At 44.6% G+C, this 22,833-nt stretch overlaps 1 protein-coding gene across 1 annotated transcript; it reads left to right on the plus strand.

Moving 5' to 3' along the window:
- Positions 1-2,036: 2,036 nt before the first annotated feature.
- LOC149274507 (puromycin-sensitive aminopeptidase) lies at positions 2,037-22,317 on the plus strand. Its single transcript, XM_089505411.1, has 24 exons — positions 2,037-2,113; positions 2,200-2,353; positions 8,451-8,535; positions 11,814-11,891; positions 12,118-12,239; positions 12,356-12,463; positions 13,169-13,369; positions 13,485-13,581; positions 13,674-13,707; positions 13,940-14,054; positions 14,718-14,882; positions 15,837-15,941; positions 16,461-16,521; positions 16,604-16,713; positions 16,910-16,973; positions 17,275-17,414; positions 17,971-18,105; positions 18,244-18,463; positions 18,685-18,827; positions 18,917-18,973; positions 19,463-19,570; positions 20,193-20,348; positions 20,474-20,521; positions 22,165-22,317. The coding sequence occupies exons 2-24, from the start codon at positions 2,231-2,233 to the stop codon at positions 22,315-22,317; spliced, it is 2,628 nt and encodes an 875-aa protein (XP_089361537.1). The 5' UTR covers positions 2,037-2,113; positions 2,200-2,230.
- Positions 22,318-22,833: the final 516 nt, after the last annotated feature.

Below are 22,833 nucleotides of genomic sequence, written 5' to 3' on the forward strand. Positions count from 1 at the left end.
TTGCCGTTGGGCTAATTCTCCAAATCTGGGCATCAAAGACAGATATTTAGTGTAATTCGAGGCAATTCTTCAATGTACTCCAGATATTGAGACGTTTCACCTGTGAGGATCAGCCCTTAATAGATGTTTCTATCCTCAACTGAAAACCAGACTCTATGAAAGCCGAGCTCTCCAATGGTTGATGATTTGCGCAGGCTGGCGTCGTACTTGAGTGATATTGGGCTCGCTATTTGTATCCTCTCTGCCACTTTACTATTGCTTTATTCTAAAAGTGCTCTCAATATATAAGTAAATATACACCTTTTGTCTATGACACAAGAAGGTATCCACAACAAATATGCACAGGTAACATTAAATAACCACGTGGTAGGCGATATATACAGTGCGACGTATGGGGAGGATGCCTGCGTGGTATCGGGCACTGAGACTTTCTTACAAAGGAGCTAAATGAAGTTGCTACCGCTTGTAATTTCTTTCTATTACCGATGCACACAATTGTCTTTGTAAACCCTGCACTGGTTTGTTTTTTACCTTTTTTTGTGTGATTTGGCCACAGCTTAAAAAAAAAGGTTTGCAGTTGCCGTTGCAGACCTTCTGGGACACTGTACAAGTCCCCGGCAGGCCACTGGCCATCGGCAGATCAGGTGCTACAGCGTGACCATTAAAACATAGTGTGTGGCCGTAAGCTGCACCTATTTCTCTCTCTTCCCCTTTTCTTCCTACCCTGGTGGTCCCGTGGTTGGATGACTAGGTGCGCACAGCCTCGCTGCTTAACAGTGGGATACGACATCATATCCAAGTGCTCAGCATCAAAAGCCGGCACATAGTAACAGACATAGCATTCCCTTAATTTTGGGCCAGTAAGAAGATCAATGATCCACCATTTCAGCTCACCTCTGGAGAGAACTGTCTGGGTGGCGGCACCCCCATGGCAGCAGGCACCCTGGCACCCAGAGTGGACCGCCCTGACAGCCCACACCAGCCTGGGTATGCCACTGATCCTTGCTGCCTTTATATGGTTCCTGGTGGGTCCATGGGACCCAGGCGGCACTTTGACTGGGAAGGCAATTTGCTGTCCCAAGGCATGTACCTTCGGGGCAGATTTGTGGAGAAGCGCGTCTGCACCTCTTTCTCTCTATGTGGGTTATTCTGGGCTGTCTATGTACTTCCCCAAAAGGGTAGAGAGGTGGCAAAGATGGTACAGACAAGTTGTTCGGGGGCACAGATGGCACAGACAAACTGGAGTAAAGACGGTACAGGCAACTGTTTGGAGACAAAGATGTCACTGGGGTCTCGTTACAAATTGTAATAAATAGTTTTCATTGTGTACTGTCTTTAACTCATGTCTACAAGATCCGATCACGTCTGTTCCCAACGCGCAGCCGTAACTCTGATTACGCCACTGCCGGTGACAGGGGCTCCCCCACCCTTTAACCCATCCTACAATACAAAAGTAACAAAAAAGGTAAAATAAAGACACCAGGAGACATTCATTGATTACAATATTTAATTTGTTACATTGTAAGAAGTGTACACGGAAAATCGGCTGATGACCCTTTATAGAAAACAACTCCTGTAGCCTTCAGCCAGAATGATGATTATAAGGCTGATGGGAATTGTAGTCCCTGTGGGATTTTGTGTACATTGTTACACGGCCTGTGTATGGAATCTACACGTATGTACAACCACTGACCCCCCACTCCAGCGACAAACTGCCGGACAGGGTACTGCAGAACAATGGTATCCGTCACACTCCACCTGCACAACCTACCAGCTGTCAAATCGCAATGATCGGTGTCTCCGCGACCCCTCCGCCTACCGCCGCGTCACATCGCCCAGAATGAGAAGGTAATCCACTATTTTAGGCAAGGTGGGCAGGCATTCACTACAGTAGTGGGTGGGGTAAATTTAATTGGCAGATAGGCGTGATTTTGGCTGAGGCCGGGGTGTTGGTACGCAGTAGGTGTGGCTGAACCTTGGCCGTGCCCTGCGTCGCTAGGCGGGGTTTCATCACGCGGGGTGTGTTGCAAGCGGTGGGTGTAGAGAGCTGCGGTTGGCTGGGATACGGTTGACGCGTTGACGTGATACGGCACCGCCCCCAGTCAGTCAATCGGTACCCGCTGGGTGTTTCGGTGGTGATCGCTTGCGCCTACCTGCCAGATCTGTGTTCCGGAGTAATTTTTCGTTTCGTTGTGACAGGCCGCGCAGCCCCGGGCTACCCTCCTCCACCATGCCGGACCGTAGACCTTTCGAGCGGCTTCCCGCTGACGTGCGGCCCATCAACTATGGACTGTGCCTGAAGCCCGACCTCATAGATTTCACCTTTGAGGGGAAGCTGGAGGCCGCCGTGGAGGTATCCGGAATAGATGAGAGGGATCCTGCAGAACTGCGGGCGGTGGGGAACCTGCCCTTTGGGAGAGGGGGGGAGAAAACCCCGGGGTGGGGGTGGGTTTAGACTAATGATAACTTCTGATATATGTAATGTCTGCACATATATATCTTCCTTATATACCGTCCTGATCATCATCCCCTATGGGAACCAAATGTATGAACATGTCTGGATACATCATCTATAGCTGCTGTCCATATTATGCTGGATTTATACATATATATATATATATATACCGGTGTATATATGTATATTATAATCAGTGTGTATGTATATATATATGCATATAATCCAGATGTACGTCCCGGATTGGCGTGTTTCTTGCACTCAGCGGATCCCGTGTGTCTGCAGATCTATATCGCTGTCAGCGTTCTATGTGATCGGAGAAGTTTTAGGCGTCTATTTTTTTAATGGGAAATGAGTGTATTTTATGCCGGGGAGGGATGCGTGTAAAGTTGGGGAGTGAGTTGTCCGTGATGCATGCGTGTCATTGCACATGTCATTGCAGCAGAACAGCTTCTGTGTGCGGAGGGAGATGCCGAGGGTTAATGGCTCAAAGCTCTGCAGGTGAGAGGGGTTGGTGGCGCGGTTGGTTACGGCTCGCTGTAACGTCGGGCGAGGGTTCTCTAGACGCACCGTTGCCTATGTGCTGATGACAGGGTTGGAGTCGCTCCGATCAGCAGACCTGCGCATGGTTTGGTGTCTCGTTCACCTCTCCCTTCTCCTGTACAGACATCGTCGTGTGAACCTCGGCACGGTGTACAGTGATCTCTGCCTGTCATCGCGTATGACGAGCAGATCTCTTCTCATTGTTCTCAACTTCATTTCTTTTTTTTAAAACCTACAAAAAATAATTGCGACATTTTACAGAAATACATAGTTCGGTAAACGCCGCATGAGATTTAGTTTTCTGTGGTTAAAACGTTAGATTTTTGTTTAAACCGGGAAACATTGTCCTGGAAGAATTGTGTTTTGGTTGAATCAGATGTACTTTTTGAAAGAAATGATGTACGTTGACTTTGCAACATAATTACAGGTATATTTGAGCTAAAGGTGTGCCTGAGAAATCCATCATTCGTTGCGTCATGGGACGGCGGTTGTAGGCTTGTCTGTAGGGCAGTGTGCGGTGTCATCACCGTAAATACACCCCATTCCGCACTGTAATAGAGTGTAGTCACAGGTTCAACGCGTACATTGTCACATTATATTTTTATATATATTATAGGATGCATAGTGTTACTTAACTGTTAAATATTGTTTGTAAGACCAGAGATGGTCAGATGGAAAATTTAGGGGTTAAACGCTGAAAACCTCATTAACTAACAGTAACTATGATTATGGATTACGATAATCCTGAAATAAAGCCTGTATTGTGTAAAGAGTTTCATTTGCACCAACAAAACAGACCCATAGAATTTGACGGCAGATTTGGCCCATCGCTTCCGCCTGTTTCCTCCGCCTGTTTTTTTTATACCTTCCGTTGTTCTTGATCTCGTCTTAGATTCAGGATAGCATTGTGCCTACCCCAGCGGTTAGAGTTGGAGTTACTAGATTAGAAGCGCAGGGGCTGATCGCTGATATCTCGTTTGCTGGTATGGGATGTGATGATGTCATTTGTCATTTGTGTTGGCTTTTGTCACGTTGTGCCCAGCCTGGCAGGTGCGTTCTCTATTACTCAGACAGGTGGTTCTTCCCTTTGAGACCTCGTTACACTTATTAGAGTTCATTGAGATCTTTCATCTGCTCTGTGGAGACGGGGTTTATGTGACACAAACGTTGACATCGCTGGTATCACTAAACTCCTTTTGCTAGATTTATTCAGTGTCGCTTCAGAGCCACGGACGGTTATAGTTGAGCGTTACAGGAATGTCATTTAATCATCTGTAGGGTGACGTTTGTTCGGTTGTGTGGACGATAAGTGTACTTTTCACACTGTGTGACTGTATTGCTGTTCACAGCTGTCTGTTTTTGCAGTCCCTCTAGAGGTGACCGGTGGCTGTCATCCAACCATCTAACACATGTTCTGATGTATCAGGGTCCGACCGCGTTCCCCATACAGGCACCAGTGTGTGTGTGTGTGTGTATGTATATATATATATATATATATATATATATATATATATATGTGTGTGTGTGTATATATAATATATGGCGTGTATATATAATATACTGAAATATTGGTCACAAAGACGGTACCCGTGTGACTGCTGCCTGCCGCGTTTCTCCGCTCTGGGATTAGGAATATTGGGGGTTTTGTGAATGGGGTTTTGTGCCACTGAATTGTATCCATTTATAAACTTGTTTTTCTGTATTGCCACATTTCACGATGCAGGCCTTTACATGTTTGTCTTGCAGTTCGTGGTGGGTTCTGGGGAAATTCTAGATAAGGAACAAATTATTTATCGCTTGATCCCTTTGCCCCACGGCTGTTTTTTTTCCGGTGGCTTCTTAACGTTGGTGATTGGCTGGACACCCTGGTTGTGGGACATCCCTGCATCATTAGAATGGCCCAGGCTTCTTCACCACCCAAGACCTTAGATCTTTTGAGTCTCCCCGCTGACGCATTGGGCCATAAACCCCTGGCTGAGCCTAAAGCCCGGCCTCATACACTTCAGCCTGGGGGCTGCCATGGCGTTACCAGGAACCTATAGAATGGGCAGATCCACTTTGCGTAGGGTAACCTGCCATTACCTCTGTTTGTGTTAAAATGTATACGTGGACTTCTCTAAGATGCGTTCCTTATGCAACTTTTTTGTGGTATGAGCCTCTATATGCCGTGTTGTCCGTGTGTGTGTGTGTGTGTATGTATGTATGTTTGTGTATGTATGTATGTGTGTGTGTGTGTGGATGACAGGTCTGTTATAAAACTTTTAACAGCTTTTGGGTTGTCCAACCAGCTGTAATGTTACCCCCCCCCCAGTGAAATACTAGGAATTATTTCTTCTCTTACTGGAATACAGGGCTCGGGGCTCAGGGGGAAGCCGCATATTTTACTTGTGTTGACAGAATTTATGGCGGTAGCGCTGTACGGGACATCGGAGGGTCCTTTTAAAATACCTACTGACTCGAGCAAAATGTTATGCTGTTTTTGTTTTCGTTCTCACTTTATGAGGCTCTAGGCTTGTTTTTTTGGGAATTGCATTCCACTGAACTCAGCAGATAAATGAATGAACGCGTTCTGTCGGGGGTCTGGCCGAGTGCGCTGCGTGGGTCTCCTTCCCGTTGCATTCCAACCTGGCAGGTGGGTTCTCCGAACTGACACCCCCCCTCCCCCGCTCGCTGTCTGTGCTGATGACCGGCGTGTCGAGTAGAATAGGGAAAAGCGGAGGAGTCACTCTCAGAATGCGATTTATTTGTTTTTTAAGTAATAGCATATTTTTTGTCTTTCGGCGTATTTGGATTAAATTGCATTAACCATGGCTGATGAATGATCAGACGTTTGCCGTCCGGCTTTACCTCTTTTATTGTAGAAGTGCTTGTCTGCTTTACTGTTTGTGCGCAGTTACACTACATTCTTCTTTCTTTCAATTTTAATGTTACGAGTTTAATTTGATCCTTTTTGTCATCTCGGCCTTCAAGGATCTTATGGGATCCACCCCAAGTGTAAAGGGGAGTCCAGTCTTAGATCTCCTTTTTCACTTGCGCTAGAAAGATACCAACTGCACTTGTGAGGCGGATGAAGGTTAAACTGTACATCTTGGGTCATCGGTTCCTTCACTGAGGAACGTTGCCTGCATTTCATTTCTGGACTGCCCTTGGATCAGACTGATTGTCAGCAGGAAGCCCCGTAGGGCATGAAACGGCCGCCCATTCTCGGTTGAGTTGTATGATGTTTTTGAATATTTTTTAAAAACCCTTTTGGTTCCAAAAAACAAATAATTTGAGTAATTTTACTAAATGAGAAATAACACCTGAAGAAAGTCTTAAAAAAACCCCAAACTTGAGAGTCCTTTAAGGGTTAAAGAAAATGTATATTTCCTTTTTAATTAACAAAGACCTATTAGGCATTTTGATTGTCTAAGGATAAGAATTCTTTATATTCTATGAAAAACCTGCCTTGAAATAATTTTTTTTTTGTGATATCTGAGGATTTTGGGTAAGAACGAGTAACCGGGAAGTCTTCTAGTTGTTTGCTCGTTTATTTTTGCCCCTTCATATCTGTTACAAGGTGCACGTTCCTTGTGCGATTGGTTATCAATACAGAGTCTCTCGTCTTTTCTACTTGGCTGCCGTTTAAACCTTTAATCTCCGTGCAACCTTCGCCCTGACCGAGTCGCCCTCATCGCGGCTAAAGCTCATTCACGGTTGGTCTGAAGCAGGTTTTTAACGCCTAGATGGTGTCTTATCACAAGAAACAAATCCTAGTTCTGTCTCTTGGCAGCAATTATATTACAGATGTTGTGCAAATCAGACACCTTTTACAATCATGGAATGTAACTGCTTATTGAACGTATTAGGAATTCAAACATGCATGGAATAGGCGTCTGGCTGGAAAAAGTGGTCCAACTGGATGGGCCAACGGGTTTTATATAACTGTCAGAGTCTGTGTTTCTATGGCATCCATTGTGAGACCAATACACTATATGGACAAAAGTATTGGGACACCTGGGCATTACACCAACCAGGATTTTATGGCATTGCGTTGTAGATACATAGACATTAATATGAAGTTGGACTTTATATTTGGAGTGTTTCTGTGTGAATTTCTGCCCATTCATCCATTCGTTCAGCGCATTTGTAAGGTCCGGAACTGATGTTGGATGAGAAGGCCTGGCTCGCAATCTCCGTTAAAGTTCATTGGTCATATTGACTTGTCACGTCATTGACATTAATTACCCCTTCTTATCCAGCACACTCTGGCTGTTGGTCTCCCTTTCCTCCGGTTGCCCCTTTATACCCCGCGTTCCCTGCTACACTTATCATACAGCTTACATATCTCTCACTCTGCCATGAATTGTGCCGTTGTCTGTGGCGGATTTTTCCCGGAGCGGACCTGGTTGTGTTAGACGTCGATGGTTTATGAACGTTGTTCGGCAGGGATGTGCTTTCCTGTAGGTGGAGTACATGCGTGTGGTTTACATACCGAGAATATTTTCCCCCCAAGAATATGACGGCTCTGAAACTGATTAAACTGGAGGGAGGATCTCAACTGCGTTAGCTGACTTTTTGTAAAAATAAAAATTTATAAAAAAATAATAATAATTTTTTTTATATATATATATATATATATATATATATATATACTACTTTTTAAGATTTAAAATATATTACAAGTCGTCATACACAGCTGGTGGCTACGCGATAACTGAGTTGTAACCGTGGAGCAGAAGTTTAGCAATAGAATACGAAGAGTAAACGAAGCAGTCGACCTATCTGCCTTTTGCCATTCATAAAATTGCTCATCAGTACTTCAAATATTTGTCAACCCCCTGCTTTTTGTTTGCACCTTTAGTATATATTGTAGCCAAACGAAAAAACAAGATATGCGAGTTGGAAATAGTTGGCTGTTCACGTGACGCTGTAGCACATACAACCTACTTCCATGTGTCTTGTGCCCGGAGGAAGGTTTACCACCGTATCCTAAAGTGAGCCGTTGTATTATCAGCACCAGGGCAGCGCCGCCAGCCATTCTCACCCCGCCGCCAGCCATTCTCACCGCGCCGCCGGATTGTCACCGCGCCACGGCTGCCTGTAATGTGGCAGGGGGGCTACCAAGCCTAGACTTAGTCTTCTGTTGTTACAAAGGTTATACGTTTATGCGAGTCCATCTAATGGTGGATCTTCATTGGGTGTTAGTGCTACAACATGTTTTCTATACATGTTCCACAATGTGCGTGGTTCTTTCTTTGAGGGAAAAGTCGGAAGGTTTTAAAAACTTTGCAAACCACACTAACGGTGTGAAAAAATACAATGGTCCTTGGTGACCGGCTGAATGAACGGAGATACTGGCTTAACTCGCGGGGCAACTGCTGAGACGTGTAGGATCTTTCTATGTAAAGGCGGGTTTACAAAAAAGTAAATCTATGCAACTAACCTTCTTCTTTGTTTTTGCACACTTTAGGTGACAAATGCCACCAACCAGATTGTGATGAACTGCGCAGACATTGACATTATTACTGCTTCCTATGCTCCAGAGGGTGATGAAGGTGAGAATGGACAATGACTCCAGCGGTGGGCCGGGTCAGTGGCCGTCCGGGATAGTCAAAATAAGATGGGAAATGGCTTCTTGTAAACCCTTTTTTCTTAAATGTTGGCTCCTTAAGCATTAAGAAATACAAAAAGTTATTTGTCTGTGGGGGCAAACTGTTCTGATGTTGTGTGCTTATGATATAAAAGCCCGGCGTGGCCAGCGTGGCCGGTGTATACGCTCTTCCCGGGGAAACTGACAGCTGAGGATAGCACAGGGATAATATTAATGGACTAAATCATTGAAACGTCTTATTAGACGATTGTAAGAGGGGTTTCCTGATCGTTTTCCACCCTTTTGAGGTGGACGGTGAACACTTTTCCTTCATTGACCAAACGCTAAGCTTACATACGAACTAAAGTCCTATCCCCATTCGCCTCACCTGCTAATGTAGGTATGAATACACATTTCTAGAATATTCCATAGGACCCTCATCATCCTTCCCTAACGTGTATTTACATCTCCCACGGCTGCCCCCTGCATACTTCCATCTCTTTTATTCTCCCGTGTATCTCTATACGCACGGATTCTTGTCTCTGTTTGCCGAGAACAATAATTTTTGAGTGTAATTTAAAAGCCATTAGTAATTAAGACGACAAATGGGTCTAATGGAGATTTCTGCCCGGGCCAGAGAGCAGGGCTTAGCTGGATTTACATTGTTAGCGTGTGGGGGAGGAAGGCGATGGACACTCAGTTTGTGTTCTTTCTTAGTGTGTGCACTCGGCCCTCTTTTCTCTCCAACAGTGTTATTGCACTCGGCGGGGTGGAGGATGCCCTCCAGATTTTCCCCTCCTGCCCACATTTGTGTTCTGGAGATGAAAAGGTAACTGCGGTTAGATGAGCCTGCTACAAGTCCATATGTCGTTATTTCATAGGATACGACCTTTCACGGTGGCCCTGTACTTTCCGTACTACTCCTGCTACAGCGCTACGGAAACTGCTGGCGCTATATGAATAAATGTAATGTACTACAATCCACCGTGCCAATGTTTGACTGGGAATGGGGAGTCTGCATTTTCCTGGTCGCTGCTGCTGTGGCAACCGTCAGGCCCTACACCTTAACCCTAATCCCTGCGCTCCATCTCAGGAGAGGGCCTTTACTGCTGCCCCGCGTGGAGTAGTCCTTTCTGTGCTGATGTAACAGGCTGCCTCTAGCATGTCATGTGTTCTGAGAACAGCCCTCCCTTGTGTTCGTTGCAGCCTATCTCCATCCCCTCGCCGGTCCAGGCTTGCAGAAATGATCTCTTATCCTGTTGCTTTGCTGCCGAGTTATTTGGACCCGTCGGCTTGTAATTGCCGACCCCGACCCCGCCAGACACCCGCTCTGTAGAGCTTTGAACCGTCCTTTGATTGCCTTATGCCAGCAGCAGCAGAACTCGTTTCCAGATACGTTGTCGGGGCTGGAGTAACGAACTAAGCAGACATGGCTCATCATTTTTCATTTGTTTTTGTCCCACCTTAAATTTATCTCTATGGATTTCTCACTTTCTGCCTCAATCCTGCTTAGATTTTTCGCTCCATAGTACTTTTGTCAGTCACGGCGGGATGGGAAATGGGCTCTGACCCATGCACACGGCGAGCCAATTACACTCAGAAGATGCCACTTCTTGGAACCAATTATGGAAAGAAAGGAAGTGCTTCAGTGACTCCTCTGACTCGAGCTGCTGTTATGAGGAGCTGGGCCAAGCTAGGTGTTGGGCTAAAGCCTGCGCTGGCCCTGCTCGGCCCTCAGCCTCGCGCTGCCAAGGATATTTTTATAGCTCATTACTCGATCGTAACTCTATGTTAAGAACTTTACCGCTGCCACATTTACAATACCGGAATTCCAGTCAGGAGGGCCGCTCTGTACTTTTTTTTTTTTTCCCTTTCCTTTTATTGAGACTGAACTAATAAATATTACATAAACGGGGCGTTTTTTATCATATATATAATAAAATCTAAAAGCTTGTGTTGTGAAAACTATCATTACTAACATTGGTTTTGATTAAATCTGCAGGGTGTCCGCGTTGAGAGGTTTCTGAGCACAGTGTGCGCCGCGTTAAACCGTCCCCCCTGAACTATGATCTTTGGCGTTCCCAGCAGCGGTCTGTTAATCCCCAGCACACAGGGATTAGCGATCTACCGTATCTATCATAGAGACAGGCTGCGGACACGTGAACCGAGACGTGTTATGTTAGGGCCCCCCTTGTTGAGCGTGAGCGAAAAATAGAAGAAAATACATGTGCCGTAAAAATACAAAATACAGATGAGCGTTTCGGGAACAGGAAAGGAAGTGCGTCCCGCGTTTAAGTGAATAAAGGCTTGTTATGGGGACCCAATTTGCAGAAAAGAAAAGTCCTTCATGCCCAATTTTGGGGAATAAAAGTCCCTCTGCTGTACAATAAAGCCATTTTATCCCACAATGTCGGACGTGTTTCACTTTAGATAACCACATTGTACAGATTCGACAAAAAATTTTAAATTCCACTTGTAGCGTTTTTTTACAAACAATATATACAGTGAAGGAAAATTATTCGATCCCCTGCTGATTTTGTACGTTTGCCTCCTGACACAGACATCATCAGTCTATAAATTTAATGGTAATTTATCTGAACAGCGAGAGACAGAATAACAAAAAAATCCAGAATAACGCATTTCAAATGAGTCATAAACTGATTTGCATTTTACTCAGTGAAATAATGATTTGACCCCTTCAAAATATCAAATATTTGTTTCTTTCGCTGTATATATATAACTGCAGAAATATATACTTGACATCAGGTGATGGGTTATACCCGGTTGGAACTGCACTCATCTCGCTGACAATATAATCATTCAGAGACAGCCTCCCTTGTGTTTCACCGGGACATCTGTCTGCTTTTGCTGACACCAGTCCCGCGTGTCTTCTCCTGTGCCAGGTATGAGGTCAGCATGGTCCTTGCTGCCAGCGCTGTCTACGGCTAGCGGAGAGACGGCGTTTATTAGCTGCACGTTAATTAATGCTGGTGGCCCCTACTCTGTAATTGACTCTAAACACTGGTTTTATTTCTCAGCGCATCCTGAACTTGGACCGCAGACACCCAACATCTATACCCAGTCCCGCTTAGCACTTGCAAAAACGATTGTCTACGTTCCTATTTAATTGGATGTATAACGCAGCTTGGGTAGTCTTGGCTAGACGTCCGGCAGGTGTTCTATAAGACGAGTAATGGCTCTTTTTGCACACCTTTTAATTACAATCTTATTTTCTGATTATAGAAATCCATGCCACAGGGTTCAACTACCAGAATGAAGATGAGAAGGTAACCCTGTCCTTCCCAAGCACTCTACAGAAAGGTGAGCTCTGAGATTCTTCTAAATCTCCGTGTCATGATACAAAATTTCAGAATCCGTTAACGTGAATAAGACGTTTTCCGGGTCTGATTGCCGTATAACTTTTTGGTTCGCTCCGTATAATTTCTCCTCTCACCCAAGTGAATCGAGCACGATTGTGTTTATTGTGAAAACGCAAGCTTCTCCCCGTCGTGGCTTCCTCTGATCGTCTCGCTGTTTTGTGTGACAGGTTCTGGAATGTTGAAAATTGATTTTGTCGGGGAACTGAACGATAAGATGAAGGGTTTCTATCGCAGTAAATACTCCACGGCCTCCGGGGAGGTGCATTACGCAGCAGTCACTCAGTTTGAGGTAAGGAAATTGCCATTGCGGGAAGTACGAGGTTCTGGCTTTTCACTCGATTGTCCGGTACATGGAATGCGGGGCGATCATTGCGCTTTTAAAATGTAACGTATTTCTCGTTGCAGGCTACCGATGCACGGAGAGCTTTCCCTTGTTGGGATGAACCCGCCATCAAGGCCACCTTTGATATCACGCTAATTGTCCCCAAGGACAGAGTTGCTTTGTCCAACATGGTATGTGCTTGTCCTCCAAAGACACTCTTCAGTCTGTTTTTATCCAGGTTTTATGTTATTTAAACCAGTCGTTTACTGGTTCATTTTAATAAAACGTTCAGGAAAATAAATAATAAATAAAAAAAACTAATTATGAAAATGTGTTGAGTGTAATATTGACTGTTGCCGGTAAATTAGTTTTGGGGTTACGGCACTAACAATGAAAACCTAGTTGGAGAAGCCGTCTTCCATGTGTATTTCTCTGTAACGTCCCTGACACCCCCTGTAAAGAAGGATGCGTATTAACGTACTCTGTTAGCTCTTTAATATGCATTCTTTCACAGTGGAGGGGGGGGGGTAAAGGACTTGCCTGACATGGACGAGACTGCGCTCCTCTCTCATTGTCTGACTGTTCTTGTCAGGGATTGGCTGCTTCAAGCAGCCAATCAGTGGCAGGAAGGTGCTCATGGAAATCAATAGATCAATAGCAGACGCTAGCCCCCAGCATCCCCTAAGCCAGTGCTGGAGCTGTCTGGAGGTGAGTATGCATACTCGAGGGGTTTGTAGAATCCTCCCATGCATTAAAGTGCATATGATGGTTGGAATGTCCCTTTAAATACAGTTGGTTTTCATGGGGTTTGGTAAAGGGGTTTCTTTTTCCGCTTTCAGCATTCTTTGTGTCTAAAACCATTGTTAACCGCCTCTGTCCTCCTTTCTTGAAATAAGAATGTGATTGAGCGGAAGCCGTACCCAGATGATGAGAGCATGGTGGAAGTGAAGTTCGCCCGAACACCGGTCATGTCCACGTACCTCGTTGCCTTTGTGGTTGGCGAGTATGACTTTGTGGAGACGCGGTCGTCGGATGGGATCCTAATCCGTGTTTACACTCCGGTTGGGAAGGCTGAACAGGGAAAGTTCGCTTTGGAGGTAACTTGCCTTTTATATACATCTGCCAGGCAGGTAGCTGTTTACCGAGACTCATTTAGCAAGCACACAGTACTCTATACTCGGTCTGAGTTGTAACTTTATTTTCCGTATGTAGGTCGCTGCTAAAACTCTACCTTTCTACAAGGATTACTTCAATGTGCCCTACCCTCTCCCCAAGATCGACCTCATCACTATTGCAGACTTTGCAGCTGGTAATGTTCCCGACGATGGCCTTCTTTGTGCAGGTGATTCCCTCCGTAGGGTCTGCCTCCCTTCCTTATACAATGTCTGTTATTTTTCACAGGAGCCATGGAAAACTGGGGCCTGGTAACCTACAGGTGGGTTTGCTTTCTCCTTCTCTGTGTGAGCTTATAGGCCATTGAGTCGTAAAGGTGAGGCAGGGGAATGATGAGAAGCGTCAGCCTTGTTGGTGCTGACTTGAGGATCATGTATAAGTACATAGAGCTATAAAGTTGGATGGAATGCATATGGGCTCCGGGAGTTTGCTTTGCCAGCCCTGAGCCGGGCTCCGTCAGCTTGCTAATGAATTTGTTTTTTCTATAATTGCAGGGAGACCGCTCTTCTCATTGACCCCAAGGATTCCTGCTCTTCTTCCCGCCAGTGGGTAGCTCTAGTTGTGGGACATGAGCTGGCGCACCAGTGGTTTGGGAACCTTGTCACTATGGTGCGTTTATGCTTTGGAAGATCCAAACCCATAATAGATAAAATACAGTCACATTAACAAAACCAAACATATTACTGCTTTCCTTACTGGTAACTCTGCATAAAATTCCTGCGTCACTCTACGTGCCACACATGTCGAGTGGGCACCAAAAAGTTCTGAGGGTGCTGCTCCGCTTAGTGAGAACATCAATTACACTTCTCTAATGTGTAAGGTAAATACGTGATTGAGCATCGGGAAATATTTAACCCATGGCAGGCTTCTACGCTAAAAGGTGCTCACAGAGTGGACCCCAGGAACTGAGACGTCCGGTAGTGGAAAATGTTTATTAAAACAAATCGAGTGCACTCACTTTCCGTAGCTCTGTGGAAGCGAGGCAGTATCAGCCACATATAAAGTCCCAGCGCTGGGCTATATACATCAAGCTCTCCTCTATCAGGATGCCAGGGGGTCTGGGCTGTTGACGTGCGGTAGAATGGCATCGTATCCAAACATTTTCCAAACCCTTCAGCTTTAGTTTCTTTTAATCCCAATTATTGCAAACTTCAGCGACCCTGAGTCTGCCGATAAAAGCAGACGACGCGGATAAAGTATTGAGTTGGAAACTGTTACGTGATGATGCGTTTGCGATCTGTGTGCCCTAACATCTGCCTCTTGCACTTGTAGGAATGGTGGACCCATTTGTGGTTAAATGAAGGCTTTGCTTCCTGGATAGAGTACCTCTGTGTGGACCACTGCTTCCCCGAGTACGATATCTGGACACAGTTTGTGTTTGCAGACTATACACGGGCTCAAGAACTGGATGCACTGGAAAACAGCCACCCCATTGAGGTAAGTTACCCCGGCACCGGCTCACCTGATACACCTGGGCGGGGGGCGCTATTTATTTTTTTGTTACCCCTTCTTTTCTTTGATAGCATCACAACCACCAGCATAGACATTGCAGTCCACATATCATGTATTTCCAGCTTGTGTCACATATCTTAATTGAAAGCGTGCATTTATATTTAGAATAGTAAAACATGATGGCGCTATATGAATCAATCAATAATAAAAGTCCAGTCTTGAATTACTAGATTCTGCAGAAAAATCCAGCAGTCGCCCTAGAGACGTTCTTCACGCATGTTCCAGAATACTAAACTCCCTCATCAACATTAATGGATTCTGCTAACTCCTGGCTCCATGCCTGCATTGTTGGAAAAAGGCCTTATCGGCCTTGGCCGGTACGCATGGCTCGGCCTCTGAGAACTGGAAGAAGATCAATCACTCCGGTTCTCTATGTAGGGGAGATGCATCGAAGGGGTGAAGCTGCCTTTGAAAGCCTTTGAGTAAGCAGGAAGGTTGCGGTGCAGTATAACTCCTCTTAAAGGGGTACTGTCCATTTAAAATGACCCCCGATCTTACACCTATATGCAAAATCTCGTTCTATAAAATCTCTAACATTTGGAGGCTTGGGTGTAGCCTGCTAAAAAAAAGTGCCGAGAAGGTGCGGGGCGGGTTACAGCTTCCTCTTGGACCCGATGGGGTTCTGGTCCAGTCTTTGTTCAGGTTTCATGGGAAATCCTGTGTATACCATGGCACTTGGTGGAAGAGATGTCACCTATGGGAATTATTAATCTGAATAATTTAAAAGCAGCCTCATGCCTAAAAAGTGATGGAATTATAGAATTCAACTGCAGAGCACCCCAAATCTTTAAACCAACATATAACAGAAATATATATCGCAGCAAATGCGTTGCTGATCATCAGACGTTTACCTTGATTAACCTTTTGCTTCTTCTACAGGTGAATGTGGGACACCCCTCCGAAGTGGATGAGATCTTTGATGCCATATCCTACAGCAAAGGAGCCTCGGTGATCCGCATGTTGCACGACTACATTGGTGACGACGTAAGTAGTATCTGGTACGCGGGCGAGCTTTTTGTGTTTGGTAACCCTACCTTTGGCAGGGTTTTTGGACCTGTCTTTTTAAACTTTAATTAGGTGGATTGATACAGAATGTATAGCTAAGGGCAATATAGTTCAACTTTTATAAGGGAAGAGATCCTAACATAATACAAAAGAGAAATCCAGAGAAGGGTAACAAGTTTTTAGACTGGAAAGAGAAAGTGGAAAACAATAAAAAAAAATGCAAATCCTTTCAGGGATAACTGATAAGGGGATAACCCTAAAAGTCAATATTCAAAAATACATAGCATTCAGTTAAATAATATTTTATTAAAGAATAAAATAAGTCTTGAAACCTAAACTGAGACATATAACACCCCAAAGCTTAGGGGATGGAAGGTTTCCTGGGGATTTTGTGTCCCCTCGTAATAAAATGGGACACGTAAGTAAAGAGTTCTCTATCATTCAGTGCGCTGAAGACGTTTTCTCGATTCCTTTAATAATTTGTGTATTTTTCTCCAGGATTTTCGCAAAGGCATGAATCAGTACCTCACCAAATTCCAAGAGAAGAACGCTTCCACGGGTATGTATGTGAGAGACCTGGCCGCTCTGGTGCTCGAGTCCTAATTCTTCCGTGTAAATTGACGGCACTCGTTTTGATGCAGAGGACCTTTGGGAGTCTCTAGAACAGGCCAGTGGGAAACCAATTGCTGCTGTGATGAGCACCTGGACCAAGCAGATGGGCTTCCCACTTATCTACGTGGATTCCGAGCAGGTAACTGGATGCCGAGACACTGAGAGAATTGCATTAAATATCCTTATCCTCCGTATGTAGCTCTGTCTTGCAGGATATTGGCAGCGTTGTAAGTCTAATATGTTCATTGTCCTACCTCGTGACCTGAAGGGCGCTTTGAGGGTCACTGGTAGGAAAGGTTTGTTTCATTGCCTCTGGATCAACTCTACTCTTACAGAATGAAGATTCAAGGATCCTCAAACTGTCTCAGAAGAAGTTTTGTGCTAGTGGACCACATCATGGTAAGGGCAGCCAGTCTATTTGTGAGGGGATATGGATGATTAAGGCCCCATCTGAATTTGATTACACTTTGGCTGCACTGTATTTACAGGGCTCAGTTTGCCCTCGAATCACTGCATCCATTTTGTGTAATACTTTTTGGTGTCTTCCTTTCTTCTGCTCTACCTGAGCTGCTCCACCCTATCCGTCTCTCCTTTCTATCTATTTCTCTTATCTCCTTTGTTTACTTCTTCCGACGATAGGTTGGCGGGTCAGCCTGCTGCCCCTCTCTCCATATAACATCCTCCTATTGCCCTCGCTCAGGTGAGGAGTGTCCACAGTGGATGGTACCAATCAACATCTGCACCAGCGAAGCACCGTCCTCTTCCAAATTAAAGATTCTGATGGACAAGCAAGAGATGACTGTTTCGCTGAATGGTATGAAACCAGATCAGTGGGTAAAGGTAAGCTTTGGACCATGAAATACTGAACTATAAGTAGATAAGTAGATGAATATAAAGGAGAAAATGTTCAAAAGGAGGCATCTGTTGCTAGATAAGAGTTCCACCAAGGTCCATCTTCAGTGCCACCATAATGTAAAGTTTGGTTTTCTGTTGATCATTATCTCTACATATGTTTTTGACATCTGTATGTTTTCTAGTTTCTGCCATACGAGCCAAGTCCTTATAATATTGCCTTGTGGTAAACAATAGAATGCTCTATTTGAATTACTCAGCGGGACCCTTGGTTAATGAAAGTCTATGGAGTGCAGGACTTGATTAGCATTTCCATAAACCATTAGCTCGGTCTAAAGTGCTTGTGTAGGAAATGTCACCCAGATATTGCATGACTGCCTACCACAGCCTCCATGTCCACCGATAAACAGAGTCTATTTGAGCAATATAGAAAACCCACTTTTGTTTAGTTCTGCACTGTATATACAACACTATATTGAACGCATCAACATGTTTAAGTGGTGCACAGGTGTTTATGATACATTTTAATCTTCCTCCTTTCTAGATTAACCCTGGAACGGTGGGTTTTTATCGTACCCAGTACAGCCCTGCCATGCTGGATAGCCTATTGCCTGGCATCAGAGACCTCTCCTTGCCGCCGGTGGACAGACTGGGATTGCAGAACGATCTGTTTTCATTAGTGAGTCTTGAGTTCCCTCAGGGGGCTACATCTTGATTATTATGTTGTTTGGCTGGCTTTATAGTACATCTTTACTGCCAGTGGTGGCAAATCCTTTCTGTGCTTGCTGTGTTTCATACCCATTCATTTTCCTGTCAGGCCCGTGCAGGGATGATAAGCACGGTCGAGGTGTTGAAAGTCATGGAAGCCTTTGTAAATGAACCCAATTACACTGTATGGAACGACTTAAGCAGCAACCTGGGGGTACTGTCCACTTTGCTCTCCCACACAGAATTCTATGATGAGATCCAGGGCTTCATCCGCGATGTCTTTTCCCCTATTGGACAACGTCTGGGCTGGGACCCAAAACCCGGGGAGGGTAGGTGAAAAACTAAAAACTGCTCACACATGTTCCGTTCCGGTACTGCTCCTCTAGTGATATTTTGAGATCAGTTGGCACCAATACGCCTACGAAAAACCATATATTGTTAATTTGTGATAACGGTAAAAGGTTTTAACAGCTTTCCAACTCCTCTTCGCCCAGGCACTTGAAATGTGATGCACCGGTTCATGACGCTTGATTTTGCTGTTGTTTCCCAGGGCATTTGGATGCTTTGCTTCGAGGACTGGTTTTAGGAAAACTGGGTAAGGCTGGCCACAAACCGACCATTGAAGAAGCCAGACGACGGTTCAAAGACCATGTAGAGGGAAAGAACACATTGAATGCTGACCTTCGAAGTCCAGTCAGTGCTTTCTGTCTGTCTGTCTGCTTTTTGCTTGTTGGCTCGGTACGCCTTTTCGGTCTCTTCTCTAACGTATGTCTCTTGTCTAGGTTTATGTGACCGTTTTGAAGCATGGGGACAGCACAGCTTTGGACACCATGCTGAAGGTTAGTGAACCATATTGGCTGTGCTTTGCCTAGTGACTAGGCTTCTTTTAAGTTTTTAAAGAAGTAATTATGCTTTATATTATATTGTTATTAGTAGTATTTTTTATTTAAATGGATACACCGCCCTTCCAACCGTAAAGTAATGCCTTCTGCAACCTGGTAGTAGCTTTTTGTGGTTTGCACACAAATCTCCCACAAACCTGGCTGGCGGTGAATGACTGCGCTGCTTAGTAGGAGATACCTTCAGTAGCATCCCTTGCAGGCAAATAGCGGGGGGTATATAGGAGTGCATTCAGATAAATGCATTTGCATGCCAAAAAAAATGGGGTAAACTATAACCTGATGCCTGGGGTCACTGGTGCAGGGTTTTAGAAGGTTGGGTATTGGCTGTATTATTGATCCATCCTTTCCTGTCTATGATCTGTAATATATAATCTGACTTTTGCATGATACACGCAGTCTGTTAAGGAAATTTTCCTCTGATTTCAGCTCCACAAGCAAGCTGACATGCAGGAGGAGAAGAATCGGATTGAACGGGTTCTGGGGGCGATCTCCACGCAGGAGTTAATCCAGAAAGTGCTGACCTTCTCCCTTTCTGTGAGTAGTGGCAGAATTACATTTATGTTTAAGTGAGGCTTGTTCCTAAATATGCGAATGAATGGTGTAAAAGATTTACTCATTCTCCTGGAAGTAGGATTTGCATGCTTCAATCATGGGTTCAGTCTGCACACCAGCGCGGTAGACCTGTCTAAGAGAGCCAGCAGATGGGTCGAGCCCCCAAAGTGGATGACGCAGCTCTCTTTACTGGAAAAGTTACAATGAAATGTTATGTGAATGAAACGCGTTGGGTGTAAACGCTTAGTGGCCTTGGATTGATGTGCTTTGAATAATAAAGTTGATCAATGCCACAAAACATAGTTGATGCCCCTGTTTTATTCTAGGTTCAAACACTTAACTGTGTAACATGAGGAAAGATGCCAAAGGAAAAAAACTAAAACAGTTTTTCTTGTAAATGCTTAGTAGACCGCAGAAAAGAAAGATAGAAATAATCTTCGATAATAAAACATATATTCGAGTGTCGGTGGCATTGTGGTCTGTTTTGTAGAACTCAGTAGGTTAGATCTTTTTCTGATGGCTTTCAATTTCCAGGCTCGTAGAATTGTGTGTTTCCGGTAATAAGTGGTTTTATTTACAATTTTTCTTCTGTGTCCTCTTGCAGGATGACGTGCGTCCCCAGGACACGGTCTCGGTCATAGGAGGGGTTGCTGGTGGCAGTAAGATCGGACGGAAAGCTGCCTGGAACTTTGTGAAAGAGAACTGGCAGGAGTTGTATAATCGGTACCAAGGAGGATTCCTCATCTCCAGGCTAATAAAGGTACGCGGGGATCAGAGTCTTGGCCTTGTACGGAAAATTGGACGGTTTTCAGCGCAACTCTAATGCTGTGAATTCAGTATCAGGCAGACCCTTGGTGGGGTTTGTAACCCTCGGTCTCGTTACAGGTCTCACTGGAAGGCTTCGCAAGTGAAAAGATGGCTGCAGAAATCAAGGTAATTTTTTCACCCTGAATCCAAGCATTTAATGATATTACCTGGTCTTTCACATTCTGTTGCCAATAGTGCAAGTTTAGTAGATCCCGGAATACGTTTCCTGTACTTACGTTTTTCAGACCAAGCATTCTTCATGGGAGATATTACTTTCCTGCTAACTGCACTTTGTATATCAATGATATGCTCAATAGTTTAACCAGAAGCATAAAGCGGTTGATCGATCCCAGCTTGTCTCAAAGCCCTTACAGATCTTCTCATGCTGTTTAGGAGTTATTGCTTGGTGCACAAATTTAAATGACACTAAAGTCTGAATCTCACTTTGTCTCCAATGATAAAAAGGTTTCGTACCGTTTTAGCCGTTGAGAAAACAGGAGAAAAGTATAGTTAAAATGATACCATTTATTGGCTAACTGAGAGTTTAATTGCGACCTTTCGAGACCAAGTTGTTAGGTCTCTTCCTCTGGCATTAATGAAGCCAACACAGACTTTACTAAATACAAAAGCACAATTCACACGTTAACAAAGACTTTAGATAAACACAGAGGTATTGGGGAATTTGTTCAGCAGTAAATTAGCTGGACTAGCAGAGATCCAATGGACAGATCCGGTTCAATCGAAGCATCGTTGGTCAGTTCACTCCTCACTGGCCTCAACAGAGACAGAGAATTCATCTCCCATTATAACATTACAAACCATTAATCCTCTCACAATTCGAATTAACTACAAACAACTTATTCCTGGGAACATTTGACACCTTCATGGATCTGGCATATGTCAAATGGTTTTATGGCCCCTCTAACCAGGGAGTGAACTGACCAAGGATGCTTCCATTGAACCGGATCTGTCCATTGGATCCCTGCTAGTCCAGCTAATTTACTGCTGAACAAATTCCCCAACACCTCTGTGTTTATCTAAAGTCTTTGTTAACGTGTGAATTGTGCTTTTGTATTTAGAAAAGTCTGTGTTAGCTTCATTAATGCCTTAGGAAGAGACCTAACAACTTGGTCTCGAAAGCTTGCAATTAAATGTTAGCCAATAAATGGTATCATTTTAACTATACTTTTCTCCTGTTTGTCTCCAATAAACAGCAGGCCATTGATTCCTGCATATAAAGTTCCTGCCTGTTATTACAATGAATAGTGATTGTATCTTTGATGCATTTGCATAGGTGGTCTGGCGTGACCCTCTTCGTGCTCACAGCAACGTTTGTAGACATTCATTAATGTTTTTAATAATGGGCTGTACTGAGTATTAAAGTCTCAAGTCCATTGCTAGAGAACGAAGGCATTACTTGCCATACTTCTAAAACTGGCCTTTATTGTTTGATCTGAGACAGAAGACGGTAAGAAATACTACAAGAAGTCCTTTTTTAACGTTCCCCTTATCCAGCTGGTCAGCGTGCCTAGAACCCAATGTCTATTAGTGGGTTCCAGAGCTCGTCTAAGTACGTTCTTTTTCGCCAAGGTCCGACTTTAGTTCACTTATGTGGTTGTGAGCTCCTGAAAATCCGCTTGTTTTGGTTTTTACAGCATTGGAGTTAGATGGATAAATCGATTCTGTAAGAACTGGTATATTAGGGGGGATAATAATATAGATGCTGCCATTTGTTTCCTCTCACTGACCACATGATTTCTGCACTTCAGACCTTCTTTGAAGCCCACCCAGCCCCATCTGCTGAGCGTACGGTGCAGCAGTGCTGCGAGAACATACTGCTAAACTCGGCCTGGCTGAAACGCGACGCCGACGCCATGCACGAGTACCTTCGGCAACGCAGGGCTCCAACGTCGACCGTGTGATGCACATCTACCCCGCCTGCTGTCTCACCGCCCTGACAGGCTAGACCTTCCGCCCCCAATAACGGAGGCTATGTACCCATCCTTCCTAATTCCCTAACCCCACCCCACCCCTGCACCCTGTGGGAAGCAGATGCAACAAAAGGAAAAAAAAAAAGTGGCTTCCTGTTCTCATTCGCTCCCGCTCAGTCCCCAGTCATCTCCTTAGGGGTTTTATTCAATTACTCAAACCATCTGTACATATAATTGATAGAAGTAGCATACGGCTGCTAACTGTGAATCTCCCCGGTAGCCCTCGGGTGCAGGAACTTCCCCAAGAGCATCCCAGACGCAGGACTGTTTGTTGGTTCCATTGCAGACGGTTATCTGTAGGTAAGAGGGCCGTAACGTGACAGCTCATTACAGTGCGTGCTTCAGCCAAGGCTTTGCGCAAGTGGATGGCTGGGTTTAGCCAGTGATTTATTTTACTCTTTTTTTTGTTCGTTTTAAAGAGGGTTCCCCTTCTGTGATTTCCTCTGT

Source organism: Sceloporus occidentalis, unplaced genomic scaffold, assembly GCF_023333645.1.
Source record: "Sceloporus occidentalis isolate IW3139 unplaced genomic scaffold, rSceOcc1.0.p SCAF_328, whole genome shotgun sequence".
Classification (NCBI taxonomy): domain Eukaryota; kingdom Metazoa; phylum Chordata; class Lepidosauria; order Squamata; family Phrynosomatidae; genus Sceloporus; species Sceloporus occidentalis.

Coding starts and splice junctions, on each gene's coding strand:
- LOC149274507 (XM_089505411.1), top strand. CDS start 2,231: ATGCCGGACCGTAGACCTTTCGAGCGGCTTCCCGCTGACGTGCGGCCC. Junction 18,464..18,684: donor GGACCCAAAACCCGGGGAGG/GTAGGTGAAAAA, acceptor GTTGTTTCCCAG/GGCATTTGGATGCTTTGCTT. Junction 18,974..19,462: donor CTTTGGACACCATGCTGAAG/GTTAGTGAACCA, acceptor CTCTGATTTCAG/CTCCACAAGCAAGCTGACAT.